General features: G+C 39.1%; 1 protein-coding gene across 1 annotated transcript in view; it reads right to left on the minus strand.

Moving 5' to 3' along the window:
- The window catches only part of NCAPD3 (non-SMC condensin II complex subunit D3), a 61,619-nt gene that overhangs the window by 36,917 nt on the left and 6,083 nt on the right, over positions 1-18,619 (minus strand). The window contains exons 3-13 of the mRNA XM_024557458.4: positions 17,719-17,881; positions 10,175-10,359; positions 9,400-9,567; positions 9,232-9,293; positions 8,950-9,037; positions 7,093-7,226; positions 5,548-5,620; positions 4,654-4,779; positions 4,266-4,518; positions 3,805-3,861; positions 3,460-3,549 (exon numbers count right to left, since the gene is read on the minus strand). Coding sequence (XP_024413226.2) covers positions 3,460-3,549; positions 3,805-3,861; positions 4,266-4,518; positions 4,654-4,779; positions 5,548-5,620; positions 7,093-7,226; positions 8,950-9,037; positions 9,232-9,293; positions 9,400-9,567; positions 10,175-10,359; positions 17,719-17,881 — 1,399 coding nt within the window. The remainder of the gene's footprint in view (positions 1-3,459; positions 3,550-3,804; positions 3,862-4,265; positions 4,519-4,653; positions 4,780-5,547; positions 5,621-7,092; positions 7,227-8,949; positions 9,038-9,231; positions 9,294-9,399; positions 9,568-10,174; positions 10,360-17,718; positions 17,882-18,619) is intronic.

An 18,619-nucleotide genomic window follows, 5' to 3' on the forward strand; every position in this document is an offset into this window, starting at 1 on the left:
AGAGAAACATCAACGTGTGGTTGCCTCATGCGCCCCCTAGTGGGGACCTGGCCTGCAACCCAGGCATGTTCCCTGAGGGGTTGGGGGGAGCGGAGCTGGTGACTGTTTGGTTCACAGGCACAAGCTCAATCCACGGAGCTACACCAGCCAGAGCTAATTAGCCTATTTTAAATCAGAGTGTCAAATGAAGTAAAATAGAAAAAATTCAAATAATTAGATATTCACAATAATGAAAGAGGCAAAATTAGTGTAAAAGAAGGGCAAACAATCTGGAAGATTGAAAATTCAATTTTAAATCCTGGCTCTTATGTCTAAAATTTTGAATAAATTATTTAGATCTTCTATTTTGTCTAGTTACAAGTAGAAATATTTCAACCATAGGGTTTTAAAAGACTAAATAAAGTAATATAAATACATAATAGCAGCTATAAAACTTTTAAATTGAAGGCGCCTTTACACTATTAAAAATTACTGAAGCCTCCTAAGGGCTTTTTTAAAATGTGAACTACATGTTTTAATCTGAATTAGAAATTTAAACTGAGAACTATAAAAACAATAATTCATTAGGAAAAAGACATGCCACTATGAAGAGTATATTTTAAATAAAAAAATAACTGTACTTTAAAAAATTAGTAAAACAAATGGCATTGTTTTATATTTTTGCAAATTCTCTATTGTCTGGCTTAATAAAAGACAGCTGGATTCTCATTTCTCTTTCCGCCTGCAATGTGTCACATTTTCATGTCGTGGGATCTCTGGAAAACCTCAATTTATACTTGTGGGAAAATCAGAGTGCAGAAGGTACATTGTTTAATGTCTTGAGATTATTATAAAAATAGTATTCGCTTCAAGGATGTGTTAAAGGTGATGTAGGATTCCAAAACACATTTTGAGAACTGCAGATCTCTAAGAAAGCAAATCAAAAACTGAACTACAGAGAAAATGGATGAAATTAAAACTAAGTTCCCTGAAAAAGATAACAAAATTAACAAACTTATTTTTTAATGTTCTTTTTAATTTTATTATTATTTCCAGTTAAAATCTCCTTCCTCCTTTTTAATTTAATCTTTATTATATTTTGTCCATTACCATTTAGTCCTCTTACACCCCCCCCCCCCCGGCCCCTCAGCACTCATGACATTGTTGTCTATGTCTACACAAAATAACAAGCTTTTAGATAGACTGAAAATAAGAGAGAAGATTCAACTGCTGAAATCAGGAATGAAGAGAAGAGGGGAACATTATTACTGACTTTACAGAAATAAAAAGAATTGCAAAAGAATACTATGAACAATTTTATGTTAATGAATTAAGTAACCTAGATGAAATGGACAAATTTCTACAACCATATAAATTATGGAAACTGACTCAAGAAGAAATAGAAAGTCTGAAAATACCTACAACAAGTATAGATATTGAGTTAATCAAAAACTTCCCACACCTGCAGAAAAGGCCATGCATTACTGAAGAATTCTAGCAAATATGAAAGCAAAAATTAACACCAATTTATATATGCAGATATCTGCCTCTCCCACTGCTCCTTCAGAAATGAACTATATTTTATTAAAGTCTGTATCTATGACTTCCGGCCAAGATGGAGGCATAAGTAGATACACTGTGCCTCCTTGCACAACCAAAAGAAGGACAACAACAAATTTAAAAAAAAGACAAAATCAGAACTGCCAGAAAATCAAACTCTATGGAAGTGTGATAACCAAGGAATTAAAGAAACATTCATCCAGACTGGTAGTAGGGGCAGAGACGGGCAGGTGGGGTAGAGAAGACTCAAGGCAAGGTGGTGGCTGGAGGACAAGGGCAGGCGAAGGGGAGGCTGGCAGTCCCACATTTGTGACAGGATAAACCGGAAGGAACAACCTGGGAGGGAGACAGACCGTGCAACCCAGGGTTCTAGTGCAAGGATATAAAGCCTCAAAATCTCTCACTGAAAAAACCTGTGGGGTTTGATGCAGTGGGAGAAACCCCCAGTCTCACAGGAGAGTTCATTGGAGGGAATGGCAGAAAAGGTACAGGGAATAAGAAGCATAAGTGGTAGGTACAATATAGACAGGGGGAGGTTAAGAATAGTATGGGAAATGGAGAAGCCAAAGAACTTATATGTATGACCCATGGACATGAACTAAGGTGGGGGAATGCTGGTGGGAGATGGGGTACTGGGTTGAGGGGATTAAAGGGGAGAAAAAATGGAACAACTGTAATAGCATAATCAACAAAATATATTTTAAAAAATAAAGACAAAAAAACTTACCCCCCCCCCCAAAAGTCTGTATCTACAATGCCTACCACAGATTAGGAGGGGCCATAATTTATAAAATAAACTGATAAATCTAATTATATAATTAACCCTCTACCCACATATTCTCTCTCTCATCTATTTATCCACCTTTCAGAACCACGTCTCTAAACATCATTCCCACGGACTCCGACAGCAGCCCTCTGAACGACATGGAAGGCATCAGGATCAGAACGGGGCACTTAGGGAGTTCTGTTCATTTCCATGCCTTAGGTCATGCACCTACTTAGGAACAGAACTGTACAGGAACTCAGACTGCTTCTCATTTCTAACAGAGTGTTTAGTGTTTGTGCCACTATTTTGTGACATGTCATGTTACAGATGAAAGAGGAGCTCGAAACCTTACAGCTAGACAGGAACAGAATCTGAGAGTAGGCTCTGGGCCTATCCATTACCTAGCACAGGTCTGCTTTTTCCCTCCTGAATCACTTAAACCGTCCCAGATTAAAAAAGCCACTGAAAATGATCAGGCACCGCTTACGTTGAGAATTCTGGGTTGGAGTCCACGGAAGAGAGGGCTCCATAATCACTCCACACAACGTGATATGACCCATTACAAAATGGTTCATTCTGTTGGTGAAGGGAAATTACAATCTAAATTCTCAATTGTCTTTTTCTGTGGTAGCCTGGACTCACAGTTTCCAACCAAGGCACTGAAAGTAGACTCTGGGATGGTTGAATCAGATTCAGGATGACAGGGAAGACAAAGTAGCGAGGGACGAAAAACGGGAACAAGATTGGGTCCTACACTATTGTTCATCGCTGTCCCCTGCTTTCTTTCTCCAAACACAAATTTAATCTCTGCTGTACCTTCCCTAGTAGTGGGTTCTTTTTTGTTCAATAATCCCAAGAAATCACAACAATAAACTTTAATAAGGAAACAAAATGTTTGTTAATATTCTCTTAAATGTTACAGAGATGATGGGTTTCAATACATAAGTAAAATGTAGCTTATTCTTTATCTTAAAAATGATATACAGTATAGTGTGAGGACATCAATTAAAGATGTAATGAAATAGAAGTGACTCCATTTTTCAGAAAAAAGATGTTCTCATTCTTAAGGGTGAGTTAATTGGAAAAAGAAATCCAAGGTTTTTAGACTCTACTTATATTTATAACGCCTCTGATGGTGATAAAATATGGCATACCTCTAGATCCAATCGTTTCATCACCGGCCTCTGTATTGATCATCCCTGAGTTTCCAGAAGGGTTAAGTGTCTGCTTCTGACAGGAAAAAGCTTAAAAATAATAAATTTAAAAAGCAGATTCAGTCATTAAGGTAAAAATTTATTTCACCTTTAAATAATATAAGCATGACATATTAAACATTTACCACATACATCACTATTAAAATAAATTTCAACTTCTTTGATGAAGAAAAAAGTGCAATATTAAAACAGATATAGAAATAGAAAAAAAACATTTCAGATATCAGCTAGTCCTTTAAATAAAAAGGTAATTATTCAATACTCGAAAATATATTGACCCATTACCTGATGAGTTTTTCAGTAAAGTACCAGGGTGGCTCTCTGTTCGTAAAATTGTAGGGCCTAAAAATAAGCAGGTAGATAAGAGGGGGAAAAGTCAGTATCATAAACCCCAAGTAAATACTCACAGAGGAATCAGAATAAGAATAATTAGGCCTAAAGAGAAGACAGAGTCTATGCTGCCAACAGCTGACCATCTCTCCTGGGTCTGCATCTGAAACGGGCATCAGGCCCCAGACAGCCAGCACCCAGCAGCGCACGCTGTGACAGCAGCCAGCGCTCTCACCTCTAACACGTGGGTGTGCGATGCACTTAAAAAGGCCTTTCAAACGCATCGGGCTCGTCTAGAAAGTTATTGAACAACGTGACATCGGTTATTTTTGCTGCAACAAAGAATGATTCCCTTGCAGCCCAATTTCTTGACAAGCACAAGACCAGTCCTATTTCACGACAGTCACCACACTTACTGTTAATCAGGAGTTCCAGTATGCTTTCCGACGCACTGTTCACAGACAACTCCAGGCAATGTGCAAAACTGGATAATGCCTTGCTGCGGACAGTCGGTGCCTTGTCTAAACAACGATCAAACATAATGTCCTGCACCAGGAACTTATGCTTTAAGAACCTCTGATGTTCCACGGAGAGTGTGCTATCCGCCTCTCTTTCCGGAAGCTCCAACAGAGCTAAGGCAACATCAAGAGTAAAAACCCTGTGTGGAATCTGGTAAGGCAAAAATCATAAGAATCTCCGTCACATAGGAACAAAAAACAAAGCATCCCCACTGCATTCAGATCTGGTTGTCCTTAGAAGGTTGCAGAACCTGGAGCCAAGAGTTGATGCAGATGCATGTCTTACCTTGGAACTTCGTGAATATCTGTACAGCCAGGCAATGAACGCAGCATATTCCCCACAGGGAAGCTTGCTGAGCAGCTGTACCAGGGCCTGAGCTGCATAGGTCCGATACTCTGATTTATCCACCACCTGAGACACAAACATTGGGAAACTGTTCACCAGGACAACTGAAACACGTTGTGATACAAGTGGAAAGTCAGTGAGTATAACTCTTAACGAGTTCAGTGATCTTCAAGTGTTATAGAAACGACTGACAAGTTCTAGGCTTCCAACCCTCTGAAAACTAATTTGTAAGAAATCTCTAGGTCCTCTTTTCAGCAATACAAATTTAACACACGACTGAAGGGAGTTCTTGAACCCCTACAATCCATGGACTTCAAATTAAGAATCATTCATCTGAACAGTTGTAAAAACTTAAGAGATAATCCTAGAAATTTGAACATTAAGTGGATATTTGGTGATATTAAAGAATTACTGTGCATTTTGTGATTTTTAAAAAGAGCTCTTATCCTTTAGAAATACATAAAAATATTTACATATGAAAGAATATAATGGAATTTGTTTCCAAACAAGTAGTGTGCATACATGTTTGGGGAGCACCAATTTTAGGGGTCGAAGGAACACAAAACCATTGAAGACGGGTGCCCATCACCCTATTCTCTTTAGTTCTTCACATATTTGAAAACTTCCGAAGTGAAAGGATTTTTTTACTCCCAAGAGAACACTGTCTCAGGGAACATCTAGTGAATATATTAAACAAGACTACCTTTAGTAAAGAGAAGACTCATTCCCAAGAACACACACGCACACACACACACAAACATATTTAACTTCATATACTTTATATATTTTTAAAATTATGATTATCACTATTATTATTATTAAAGCAACTGGTACCTTGGCGCAGATGTGCTGGAGTAAGATACGAAGAACTGGAAATATACTTTCCTTTAGTTCATCCACAAGTGAACTATTAAAAAAAAAACACACACATCCCATTTACATGTACCTATAATTAATTACAAGTCATTTTCTTTGACTCAAAACCCACTACACCTAGGTTTTAGAAATCCTAAATATTAAACACAATCTATCCCCACATGCAAGCATTGTTTCAGCGAATAAAGAGTGAAGACGTAAAGAACTTATAAGTATGACCCATGGACATGAACTATAGGGGGGGAATGTGGGAGGGAGGATGGAGTGGAGTGAGGTGGGGGAAATGGGACAACTGTAATAGCATAATCAATAAATATATTTAAAAAAATAAAAATTAAAAAAAAAAAAAAGAGTGAAGACGTAAGTATCATAGCAGAAAACCACTCCTGACTTCTGGTGCAGGCTTTAGAGAGCTGTTGCCGAGCAGACGACCACACCTGCCTGGAGCAAATGTGCAATCCTCGTTTGACTCTTTGGACTACTTAGTAAATTTCATACGAAGACTCTAAAACGTATCACTTTGGGGTAAATAATAGACTAAGACACAGTACCACCTCATGGTAGCTCAGTGAAATGCACCTTACTTCAATGCATTTGTAATAGTACTTCTTCAAACTTTCACACAAGAAGAAATTACTATAATGCCCAGATTTGACCAATTTTTAGGGTTAAGTTTATTTGTACCATTGTATGAACAGACTACTGCATCATGAAATCTCATGGAAACACCAAAGTGAGGGTGTCCACTTAAAATATTTTGGTTATTTAATGACAGTCTATATACCTGGATTCCATTTTCAAATCTTCAACCACATTATATACTGTGTATGGACACACTCTCATGGACCTACTGACCACTCTCTTCCCACCACCAAATATTCAATAAGGGAGGGAAAGAAGCCAATAACGGCAAGTATGTCTTCCCCAACAATGCTGAAACATGGAACTTCTTAGGTGAAGCTAAGTGACTCTTAAGGGAAAAATCAGTCTATCAATTATTGCTAAAGAAGTAGAAATCAACTTAATTCTTTCCTCAATAAGTATTTTCTATAGAAGGAAAGGAATAGAAAGGTGAAAAGAAACAAGGAAGAAGTGGCAAGGAACCAGAGGAAGGAGCCTTGGAGAGAGAAGCAGCAGAAGACCAGGAGGAGGCAGACTGCGGGGTGGTCAGGGCTGAAGCAGATGATGCTGCAACAGAGGACAGGCAGCCGTCGCTACTCAGAGGCTGACCTCACAGGCTGGCGAAAATCAAGCTGGAGGCTGGAGCTGGCCCGTGAACTATGGTTCCACATCCCTTCAACAAGGCCCCAGGGCAGAGGTTACCAACAGTGACCTGGACCACACGAACCAGGTGGGCTATGAAGTGCTTTATTCTGACCCCAAACCACAAACAGGCCAGAAATGTGCTAGTTTCCATAGGAGTCAGACACCTGAGTTAGTCCAGGGTCTGGAACACTGAGGCAAAGTGACAAAGAGGAGAAACCCAAGCTGTGTGCGCTTCACCTGATGAACTGGACTGCCTGGTTCCTGCTGCCGATGACTGGTGAGGTGATGGCGAGGGGGACATGATGCGAGCCTTCACCTACTTCTAACATCAGTATCACATTTAGCATTTGATGGAAAACAGAACCGATAACCTAGGAGAGAAAAAACACTCAATTTAAGGCATAACAGAGGATCCTCAAAGACGACAGTGAACAGTTTCCAGCCGTCTAGAGATCAATCAGGTTGACATAGTTCTGCGCTGAATTCCAGGGGTGTGTTTCTTAGACAATCACTAGGTAATCAATATAAATGCACAAAGTAAACAGTGTGAAAACACTGCCTATAGATAATGACAGGAATGTCATCTAGTTTCTCTCCGTACCCTCTTGTACCGTAGCCCAGATATTAAGGAAAAAAGAATTAGTAGTCACTTACAGATGGCACAGAATGCTATTGTAATCCCTTATAGCATAGGGGAAAAAGAATGATATTTCACACTTGCATTTTATCTGAGGTTCACAAAGCACCTTCTAGTATATCATCTCGTGTAATTTACTCAGATAATGCAGTCTCTCATCCAACCATGCAACAGGTGCTGCATTAAGCACACTCATATAAAATGCTACATTTTACACGTTGTATCTTAAACCTCACAACTCCACGAGGTAAGCAAGGCACTTCCATTTTATACGTAATATTATTATTTCCAGTTTATACATAATAAAACAGACTCCCGAAATGAGCTGCCCAAAGTCAAACGGTCTAGGGCCTGGCTGAAACCAAGTCTAGCATCGAGCCAGCACTCCCACAGCTGAAAAGCACTACGTCTTTGGAGACACCGTGGACCTAAAAGGACGCACTTTCCATCCACTCTATTTTTTAAAACGTTAAAAAGGGTGTGAAAATTAAAAACATCCTGTGGAATCTATCACGTCATATTTCAAGCACACAGAAATAACAGTAATATAATAAATTATAAAATACGAATGTTTTTAAACAGCAGGCATTGTGTTCATCATCTGACAGGCAGTCTTTTGTTCAATCCTCCTGACGGGTGAGCCTGTCACTCCCTTCTGTCCAGAGGAGAGAAGTGAGGCTTGCACAAGGCTGAGTACGTAGCTCACACAGACACTCAGAGATGAAGGGGTGAGACCAGAATCTGAACACAGATGCACCTTCACCCAGGTGCCCCAAACCTTCTCTTCAACCACCATGGTACTGCCCCTGGAAACTAAGTGTATCACAGCCCCCCCGAAGCCACGTGACCATGGTCTATCCCACTTTTTACAAAATCTTATTTTATTAATGACATCTAAGTTAGTAATGCCGTAATGCTTGAATAACCCTACTCAAATGTTTAGAGTGGTGATACTGTTGAGGTAACCGAGGGGGCAAAATCCATATATGAAAGCTAACAGGAATGATACCCAGTAATATTTCTGTGGAATTACTAACTCAAATAACATGAATATTAATAAAGGCATTGAGGTGCACATGAACTGCCAAGGGAAACTAGAAAATTCTGACTGTTTATTTTCCTTTTTAGAAAAAATTGGTGAACATTTCTATAAAAGTAATGTTCTGCTCAGTAGCTGTCTCTGTTCTTCCTAATTTGTACTGAAACCATTTTTTATGAATGGAACCAAATAACAATTTGCTGTGGCCACCAAGTATGTGGATATAAGTTTTGTTATGAACAGTAGGCACCAAACAGAAGAGGTTACACTTTCTATTACACAAATGATACATGAGGTCATGAAAACAACCTGGTAAATTAAAACGGCATGACATCAAATGCTTCTCGTGTCTTTCCACTGTATGATTTGCACTCTTTCAACTTAACTAGTAACTAAATTAGATCCTTGTCCCCTTTACCTTGTCTCCTTCTCCATGAATTGGGGAGCACAGCAAATACAATCCATGATAGGCCAGTTCCGGTATGTACTTTGCTTGGTTAATGTTCCTAAAGAAAAAAGACCAAAGATTAGTTAATGGACATGATTTTACTTTAAATATTCCCTTAACACTGTGAGCCATATTTAAGTGAATAAATTCTGCCTGTGTGTCACTTAGGATAAAATTGCATCTGAATTTCTGCTGAAGCAAAATTTATTTTACTATGTTTATATTTTAGCATTGGAAGGTTGAATGGCTCACCTGGCTTGTGTAACATTAAATTCATGAAGCACTGGCTCAAAATTAGTTAATGCCACCAGGACCTAGAAAACAGATACCAAGAAGAGACCTGATTTTTCTTACTCATTAAATATTAGCCGTGTCTGTGTCCAGTGAGATTGCCCCAAGTTTCTTGGAATTTTCACTTACCTCTATACAAGTCTGCACACACTGTGGCTTTTCTTTCAGGGAAAACTTGGATAAAAGCCTTAACAAATTCTTCAAAAGGTGAGAGATGGCTTTTCGAATTTGACAAAGGTCCCATGCAGAAAAACATATGTCCTCTTCATCTTCTTGTTCTTCTATAATTTCATCCATCTAGATTGTGAAGACACGTACAGGTGACTGTAAAATACTGCCTAACACTCCGTCCCATGGTTCTCGGTGCACTCATTTCAAACCCAGCGAAATGCCCGGGGGTTGCCGAGCTGCTGAGGTGACAGGTCCCTCGCCTGCTCGGGTCTCCACGGCCACGATGGCGAGCCACTGGACTAGATGACGGCTACGGCAGTGTCTAGCTCTACTGTTCTGCGTCAATGAGTTTTCACTTCAGTGAGCCCCCACCTAGTCACACGAGAATGTGGAATTAATGTTACACGCTTACGCGCTTATGGATCTGAGTCCTCAGGATACTTCAACCGCTCTCTCTAATGGCAATGAGATAGTGTGGCAAACAATCCTGTTAGCAATTATCAAGCACACCCGGGTACCAGGCTGGGAGAGATGGTGGGGAGGTTGGAAGGCTGGCGAGGTAGAAACAAAAACGTACTCTTGGTCGTAGATGAGGCCCAAGAGGCAACTTAGTCCTACTGAAGAGCTGATGATGATCATTATTACGTCTGAAACCATATTTAAATATAAATTCTTAAATCAAGATCATGTGTTGGTGCAGATATGTTTTATTATTCCTAATCTTACTTCTTACCTCAATATCTTCTCTCCTGGGTGGCTTTCCTCTTTTTCTATGACCTCTTGGATTAGCCTGTGAGTTCTTAGGCTGTTCTTTTTTTCTTTTCCGACTCAAGTTCGATTCCTGAGGCCAGCTTTTCTTTAGAATCTGTACACACTTGTCAAACATCACTGGGTGGAAAATCTGATTGGCGACACTGCCTGGTCATAAAGAACAAAGAGTAAGCAGGTTATCTGTAATTGTCCTGATATATGTCTGTAATGACAGGCAAAAATTTAAAAAGCAGCCCTGGCTCGTGTGGCTCAGTATATTCAGTGCCAGCCTGGAAGCCAAAGGGTCACCAGTTCGATTCCCAGTCAGGGCACATGCCTGGGTTGCCAGCTGGGTTCCCTGTAGGGGGCATGTGAGAGGCAACCACATATTGATGTTTCTCTCCTTCTCTTTCTCCCTCCCTTCCCCTCTCTCTAAAAACAAATAAATAAAATTTAAAAAAAATGTAAAAAGCAAAAATGAGCTTTTCATTAACTTCGAGTAATAGCGACCCTTTCACAAAAAAAATGCCATTCACCGTTGGCTGTAGGTGAGCAAAAGTGCTAATCAGGAATGAATAAGATTTCCATATGTGGCTGTGAGGGAGTGACTGGTTTTATATTTGTCCTCCTGCTGTAAACAACTATACAACTGGACAAAAAATTTTTAAATAATCATTTTAAGACATGGAGCCAAAGGAAGCATAGAAGTAAAATCTCTGAGATAACGGAAACAAATGAAGAAACCCTAAAATTGCTCTAGTTTTCGTATTTTGAGGCAATTTCTAGACAGCAGCAGAAAAATGGTGAACTCAAGCACATTATTAGGGTCTTACTAAACTGAGACCACAGAAATCAAGTCAGAAAGGCAAAGGGAACTAGCATTTATGGAGCAGAAGAGTGGAGAAGAGGAAGCTACACAGAAAAAGAGCTCTAGAAATCTTCATAGGGCTGATTATAAGCTATGCATGCTTGGGCTAAAACTCCAGAAAGGCAGGCAAAGAACAGTTACTAAGGAGTTAGAAGATGAATAATTTTCGGAACTCACACAAGCCTGAGACATATTTGAGGTCTGGCCAGCCAGAGTGGAAACACCTTGTTAGCCACCTGGAGCATTCAATAGAGCTTGGAAAAAACGCACCTGAAGAGCAGGGCTAAATTAGCTAGAGAGTAAAAGCTATTTTAAGTCTGCATTAAAACAAATTACAAAAGGATTAAGTTAATCCACCATTAACTGACTGGTAAAACATACTTAAACACTAAACGAAAACAACAAAATCGACACTTAATGGCTTAACATTCAAATGTCCAGCATCCAATAAAAAAGCACTGGGCATGCTAAATAGCAGGAAAATGTGCCCCATCACGAGGAGAATCAGTCAACAAAACCAGTCTAAGAAACAACAGGGATAATAGAACAGGAAGACAAGAAACTTAGGGCAGATATTATAAAGCAGTTCAAGAATTAAAAGTAAAAGAGTAGCAAACAAAAAGAGAAATGAAATTTCTTTTAAAAGAATTAAATGCAATTTCTTGATCTGAAAATGAAAAATTCACTGGATGGGCTTATCGGTGGATGAGAAATTGCAGAAACAAAAAATTAACAGACCCAGTGATTTGTGGGAAAATATCAAGCATTCCAACATGAGAAATTAAAGTCCCAGAAAAAGGGAAGGAAGACTATTTGAAGAAATAATAACTGAAAATTTTCCACATTTGTTAAAAACTATAAATCCACAGACCCAGAATCTCAATGAACCCAACTATGATGAACACACACACACACACACACACACACACACACACACACATCACAGAAAAGCATAATTTAATCAGATTGCTGAAACAAAGTAATAGAGAGAATCTTTGGAAGTATCCAGACTAAATAAAAAGACACAAAACAAAGAAACAATTTCGCAGTAGAAATTGACTATAAGGAACTGTTCCACGTGTGGGAAATGTAGCCCAGATCCCACTTGGAAAAGCCAGTGGGTGCAAGGTTCAGCAGGCAGGACCCCCGCCCATGGACAGGTTCTCCCATGGGGAATGGGGCCTGCATTGCACCTAGGCTGCTATGAGACTTGCTTTTGCTAAAACTCCCTCACCCTGGATTGAAGCAGCAAATGTTTACTGAGTATCTTTAACTTCCTAAAGTCTGTGCTAAACCACTGAAGTATGGAGTGTTGTTACCAGTTCAACCACTTTCCCCCTTGAGCTGTAACATCTTTCTCTTTGAAGCAATTAGCAGTATTCTGTCCTTTGTTGTCTGTAAAAGGTGATCACCTACAGTGAACCTGTGCATAGTAAATGAGGACCATCCTCCATGTAATGTACCCAGAAAAGCAATAAAAGCCTGTCCAGGCAGGGGTTGTCTCTCTCTCGGGCTCTCTCTAGCCATCTCGCCATCTCTCTCACTTAGAGAGTGGCTGTGCTGTCCCATTTTCTCCACAGGATTTCTGCAGTCCATGTGAATTTGTCTATTACAGCCACAACACAAGATCCTGCTGGCCGGGATCTGCATCAATTGACATAAACCAGAAGACAAAGAAATAACACCTTTAAAAAAATCTGTAACCCTAGACTTCTATATTCAGCAGAAACATTCTTGAAGGGGTAATAAAGACATTTTCATACAATCAAAATCCGAGACAACTGATGGCCGGCAGAACTGTATCATAAGAATGTCGAAGGAAGTATTTCGGGCTGGAGGAAAATTACATGAGATGAAATCTTTTAAATATAAGAAATTTTTATTTCAAATTCTTTAAAAGATACTTCAAAGACAAATGTGGACAATAAACTGTGGGGTTTATGACATGTAGGAATATGATGGATAACTAGAATAGTGCAAAGAAGAGGAGGAAGAAGCCATACTGTTTTAAGGTTCTTACATTATCTACAAATTGTAGAATGTTATCTAAAGGTAGGTTGTTAAAAGCGCTTATTGTATCCCCAAAGGAAGCACTTAAAACACACACATACGTGTTAAGAAGTGTACTTAATAAGCCAAAAGAAGAGATAATGGATACTAAAAAAGACTCAGTCCAAAAACAGAAAGAGGGGAAAAAATGGAACAAAGGAAACCTGGCACAAACGGAGGAGCAAGATGGCAGAGTCCCAAACATATCGACAGTGACATTCACTGTAATTATCTGAACTGTCTACAATTTCTAATACAAAGGCACAGTGAATGACTGATCGTCACAGTGGATGAAAAGCACGACTCAGTGTTAAGCAGTCTAAAACACACAAACAGATCAAAAGTAAAAGCATGGGAAAGGATGTCCAACTGAGGACAAATCATAAGATAACTAGAGTGGGCATCTTAATATCAGACGAAGTAGACTTCAGGGCAAGGAACACAACCAGACAAAGAGGGACATGACATAACACCAACAGGGCAATTCGTCAGGAAGACATACAATTATAAATGCCTGTATCTTGCAGCCCTTACTGGTGTGGTTCACTGGGTTGGGCATCATCCCACAAGTCTAAGGTTGTGTGTTCAAATCTCAGTCAGGGCTCAAGCCTAGCTTGTGGTTCGGCCCCCGTTTGGGTGCATTCGAGAGGCAGCCAGTTGATGTTTCTCTCTCACATAGCTATTTCTGTCTTTGTTTTTCTCCCTCCCTTCCCCTCTCTATAAAATTAAATAAATAAAATCTTTTAAAAAAGTTTGCATCTTTCAGACTTCCAAAATACCTTAAGTTATAACTGATAGAGTTAAAAGAAAAAACAGATAAATTGACAATTATACTTGGAGATTTCAATTCTTCTCTCTCAGGAACTGACAGAACAAATCAACAGAATACCAGGAAGGATATAAGACGGACAACCCTGGCGACCAACTTGACGTAACAGTCACTTACGGAATACTAGCCCCACCAAAGGCAGAATACACGTTCTGTTCAAGTGCAGACACAAGATTTACCGTGTCAGACCCTATGCTGAGCCCCTAAAAATACAAACAAAAAAATTCAGTAGTTTAAAAGGATGTGCTATGATCTCAACAAAATTACAACAGAAATCAATTATAATAAGATTTTGATAAAGTCCTCAACTATTTCAAAATTAAACACACTACTAAATAATTCAGGTAGAAGAAGAGATCACAAGATTAGAAAATTGCTTTCGCCTGAATGATAATGAAACAGGTCACCAAAATTTGTGGGATGCAGATAAAGCGGAACATAGAGGGAAATTTATAACGTTACTTATATGAGAAAGAAATAAAATTATGAGAACAAAGATCAATGCACTCACCTTAGAAGTGAGAATAAGAACAAATTAAACCTGAAGTAAGACGGAAGACAATGGAGATAAGATCACTGACATGAAAAGTGGGTAAGTAGGGTATAATCAATATCAAAAAGTGGGCTCTTTGAAATGATCAATAAAATTAATAAACCTCTGCCTAGGCTGATGAAGAAAAAAAAAAGAAACAGAAATTACCAACATCAGACATGAAAGAGGACACATCACTACAGACGCTACAACTTCTTTCAACAGAAACTCTAAGCCCAGACGGCTTCACCAGTGAGGTCTACAGAGGAGGCTGGAAAAAAAAAAAAAAAAAAAGAATACTTTTCCTGCCACCTTCTAAGTTCTAGCTGGGCTAATAATCAAATTAACAGAGAAAAATTAACAAGGACAAATTAACAGGAGAAAATCAAATTTCAATACTTGTACATGGGGAATTCACATATGCATGAAAATTCCAAAGGCAACACTGGGTGTATATGGCATTTTGGACAAAGGAGAAAACGGGAAGAGAGAGAGAATGGCTTCAAAAGGAGTTGAGCAAGAGCAAGCACACATGGCAGGAAAACTGTTGCTAGGCAACTCAGAAACAAGGGACACTGGTGGTATCTGGCTAACAGTCCCCTGCCTGAAGCTCTTCCTATTTATCATACTTAATTCCAATTAGGCTAAGGAGAACATTCTAAGATTTCTTTCCTAAAGCAGGTTCTTCCACCTAAAATCTCTTGAGCAGGAAAGGAGGAAGGGTCAAAGGTTTTTTCTGAGTCTTTTGTTTTTTAATACTCAGCTTAAAATCAATATCCCAAAAGACAGCTTCAGGGTGGCAAAACTTTGGTCTCATTTACTACCAAAAAGTTAAGAAAGAAAGATAATCAATTCTTCCCAAATTTCCAAAACATTGAAGAGGAAACAGCACTACCCCAAACTCATTCTATGATAATAGTATTGCCCTGAAACCCAAACCAGACAGACATCTCAAAAAAAAAAAAAATCCCTTGTGAATATAAATGCAAAAATCTTCAATACAATATTATTAGCAAACTGAACCTGGCAACATATCAAAAAGATTACACACTGTAACCAAGGTTATACAAAACTGGCTTAACATATGAAAATCAACCAATGCAATATACTATACTATGAGCATAAAGAACAAAAACCACCTGATCACCTCATCAATGCAGAAAAGCAAGTAACAAAATTTAATACCCTTTCATAATAAAACACGCAACAATTAGAAATAATAACCTGAGAAAGGCCATCCTCAAGACACCCACAGTGAACATCCTAGGAACAAAGGACAGATAGCTTTCCTCCTGAGGTTGCCACTTCCCTGCTTCTATTCAACACTGGGCTGGAGGTCCTAACCAGGACAATAAGGCAAGAAAAAGAAATAAAAGGCACCCAGATTGGAAAAGACGAAGTAAAATTATGCCTATTCATAGATGACATGATCTTATATACAAGAAATACGAGTAGAACCAATTAATGAGTTCAGCAAAGTTGCAGGGTACAAGATCAATAATCAAATATCAAGTTGTATTTCTATACAATAAAAGTAAATAATCTGAAAATGAGAATAAGAAAAAAATTCCACCTATAGTAACATCAAAGGATGAAATACTTAGGAATAAATTTAACCAAAGAAGTGCAAGAGTTATACACTGAAAACTGCATAATATCATTGAAACAAATTAAAGACCTAAATAAATGGAAAGACATTCTGTGTTCATGGATTGGAAGACTTAATGTCATTCAAATGTCACTCCCCAAATTGATGTACAGATTCCACGCAATCCCTGTCAAAATCCCAGCATTTTTCCCCCAGAAATTGATACATGAATCTTAAATCATATGGAAATGCAAGGGACCCAGAATAACCAAAACGATCTTGAAAAAGAACATACTTTTGATCAAATATTAAGTATCAACAGCATCCCAATCATAATCCAGGAACATTTAGATGCAGAAGATAATTGGGATGAGTATAATTTCCAGGAAAGCTGCAAGTGGCCCTACAATGAGTAACAGCCACCTCGCCTCTGATCTGAGGTGAATCTCAACCTTAATCAGAAATGGAGATCACATGGAGGGTTATCAGAGGGGAAGGGTAGGGGGAGAGTATGAGGGGAAAGGTGCAGGGAATAAGGAGCATAATAAGTAGGCATGAAATAGACAGGGGGAGGTTAAGAATAGTATAGGAAACGGAGAAGCCAAAGAACTTACATGTATAACCCGCAGACATGAACTAAGGGGAGGAGGGGAATGCTGGAGGGAGGGGGGTGCAGGGCGGAGGGGGATAAAGGGGAGAAAAAATGGAACAGCTGTAATAGCATAATCAATAAAATATACTTAAAAAAAAAGGAATAGCCTCTAGTCATAAAGCTGACTTTCCAAAATCTGCCACTTTTCTGAGAGCCCAATTACAACTAAATTCTTTAGTAATTGATTTTAAGTGTCATGGGAGTAATAACAATACAAATTAATGGTCAAAGCGTTATGTATCTTTTTACCAATTCTGAAATCGTAGAGAATAAATCCTTCACATTCACTGCAAGTGCATTTATGAGAACGACAGCAGCAAAGCTGACTAACCCTGTGATTTTCTTTTCTATGTGATCTTTGGGTTCTCCAGCTACACCTCCTTTTAGGTTCAGCCCATCTTCGCTTTGAGTTAGCACAGGGAGAAGGAACACATTCCCTGCTCACAGGAGGATGGCCACCTGTGTGCTCTGGCAGTGAAGGAAGTGAACAGGGCTCACAGGCTGCTCTCGCGTGCTTTCCGCCATCAGGCATTAAAAGCTAGGCTTCTCATGCTCTCTTCATTAGAATGGTTTAAACGTTGTCCACACCACACAGGAGAGATATGACACAAAGGGGCCCCAGAGCAGTTTTTCTCAGTCTGGACAGGCAGTCAGGGGAAGAGAGGGAAATACCAGAATGTTATACTAAGTGGGGAAGGGTGGGAGAGGAGCTCTGGTGGCTAGGAAACACTCCCCCTCCAGCCTTGTCCCTCCCGGATTATTTCTATTAGGTTATTGACACACCGTGATATTTTTAAAACACACACACATTTAAAGGAACATGAAAAAGACACTTCTGGAGAACTTATGCGTATACCTCATAGATTTACCCTCATTTGGAGTCAGAGTGCTCTGAGAGATGGGTTTCCGCTGCTCTATTTCATGTCAGGAAACAAGCATAAGAGCTCGAAAAGAATGTAGAAAAAATTTAAATGACAAAAGGTATGTGCTATCACATCAAATTACATACCTGGTACTTCCAGTAGCAGGAAATAAAGACCGGCGGCATGGAGGCCGTATTCTCGATGCTGCACGCTGACGTTTTTCTTATGGACTGTTTGGACGAAGTGATAGAACAACGCCACCAGCGCGTGGTGGGAAATGCCGTTCTCAGTGAAGAAGGTCCAAATGATCTGGGGGCAGAGGGAGTCACAAAGCCAATGATTACAGAAATGCAGAAATCTCCTATTATTTGATTTTGGTAAGCATTATTACTTAGTGCCTTATAAAAGAGGGGGATAGACCAGCCTGGCTCTTAATTATAAACATTTGCCATCTTCAAAGGGACTAAAACAAAAAATTAAAAATGCATTATTCAAAATGACAAAGATAAGTATATCAGAGGTTTAAACAATTAAACTTATCTGGTAAATCTGAAGCATATATATTTCTGAAATTATTATAGCTAAAAACTGCATTAAGACTTTTGGGACACCATACATCAGTGATTTCTCAGGCAAGTTATCCCTCCATGTGTGTTAAAGGTACCCAAATTCATCAGTCACTCTAACCCCTAGCTGAGGAAATCAGATCAATTTACTTAAATTTAAATGTTCTATGGGCCATGGGAGTAAGAAAGGATCCTCCCTCAATTGATTTCAGAAGTAGCCCACATAAGAAAGGAATAAACCTTAGCATATAAACCACAATTTTATTAATTTTGTCACTGTTCCATCCTTTCTCCTATTAAACACATGAAGAAGAAATGGGTTATTTCTATAAATCAAATGTAGCAGTAACTAAATACGGTTTACTCTGGAGTCCCTTAAAAAACATAAGTCCACAAAAGTTCAAGAAGTCATACCATGTACCTCCTGCTCCCCTGAAAAGACAGGGAAAGTGGTAGGTAATGAATGTCTTGGCCTCGGCAC

This window comes from Desmodus rotundus, chromosome 7 (assembly GCF_022682495.2).
Source record: "Desmodus rotundus isolate HL8 chromosome 7, HLdesRot8A.1, whole genome shotgun sequence".
Taxonomy (NCBI): Eukaryota; Metazoa; Chordata; class Mammalia; order Chiroptera; family Phyllostomidae; genus Desmodus; species Desmodus rotundus.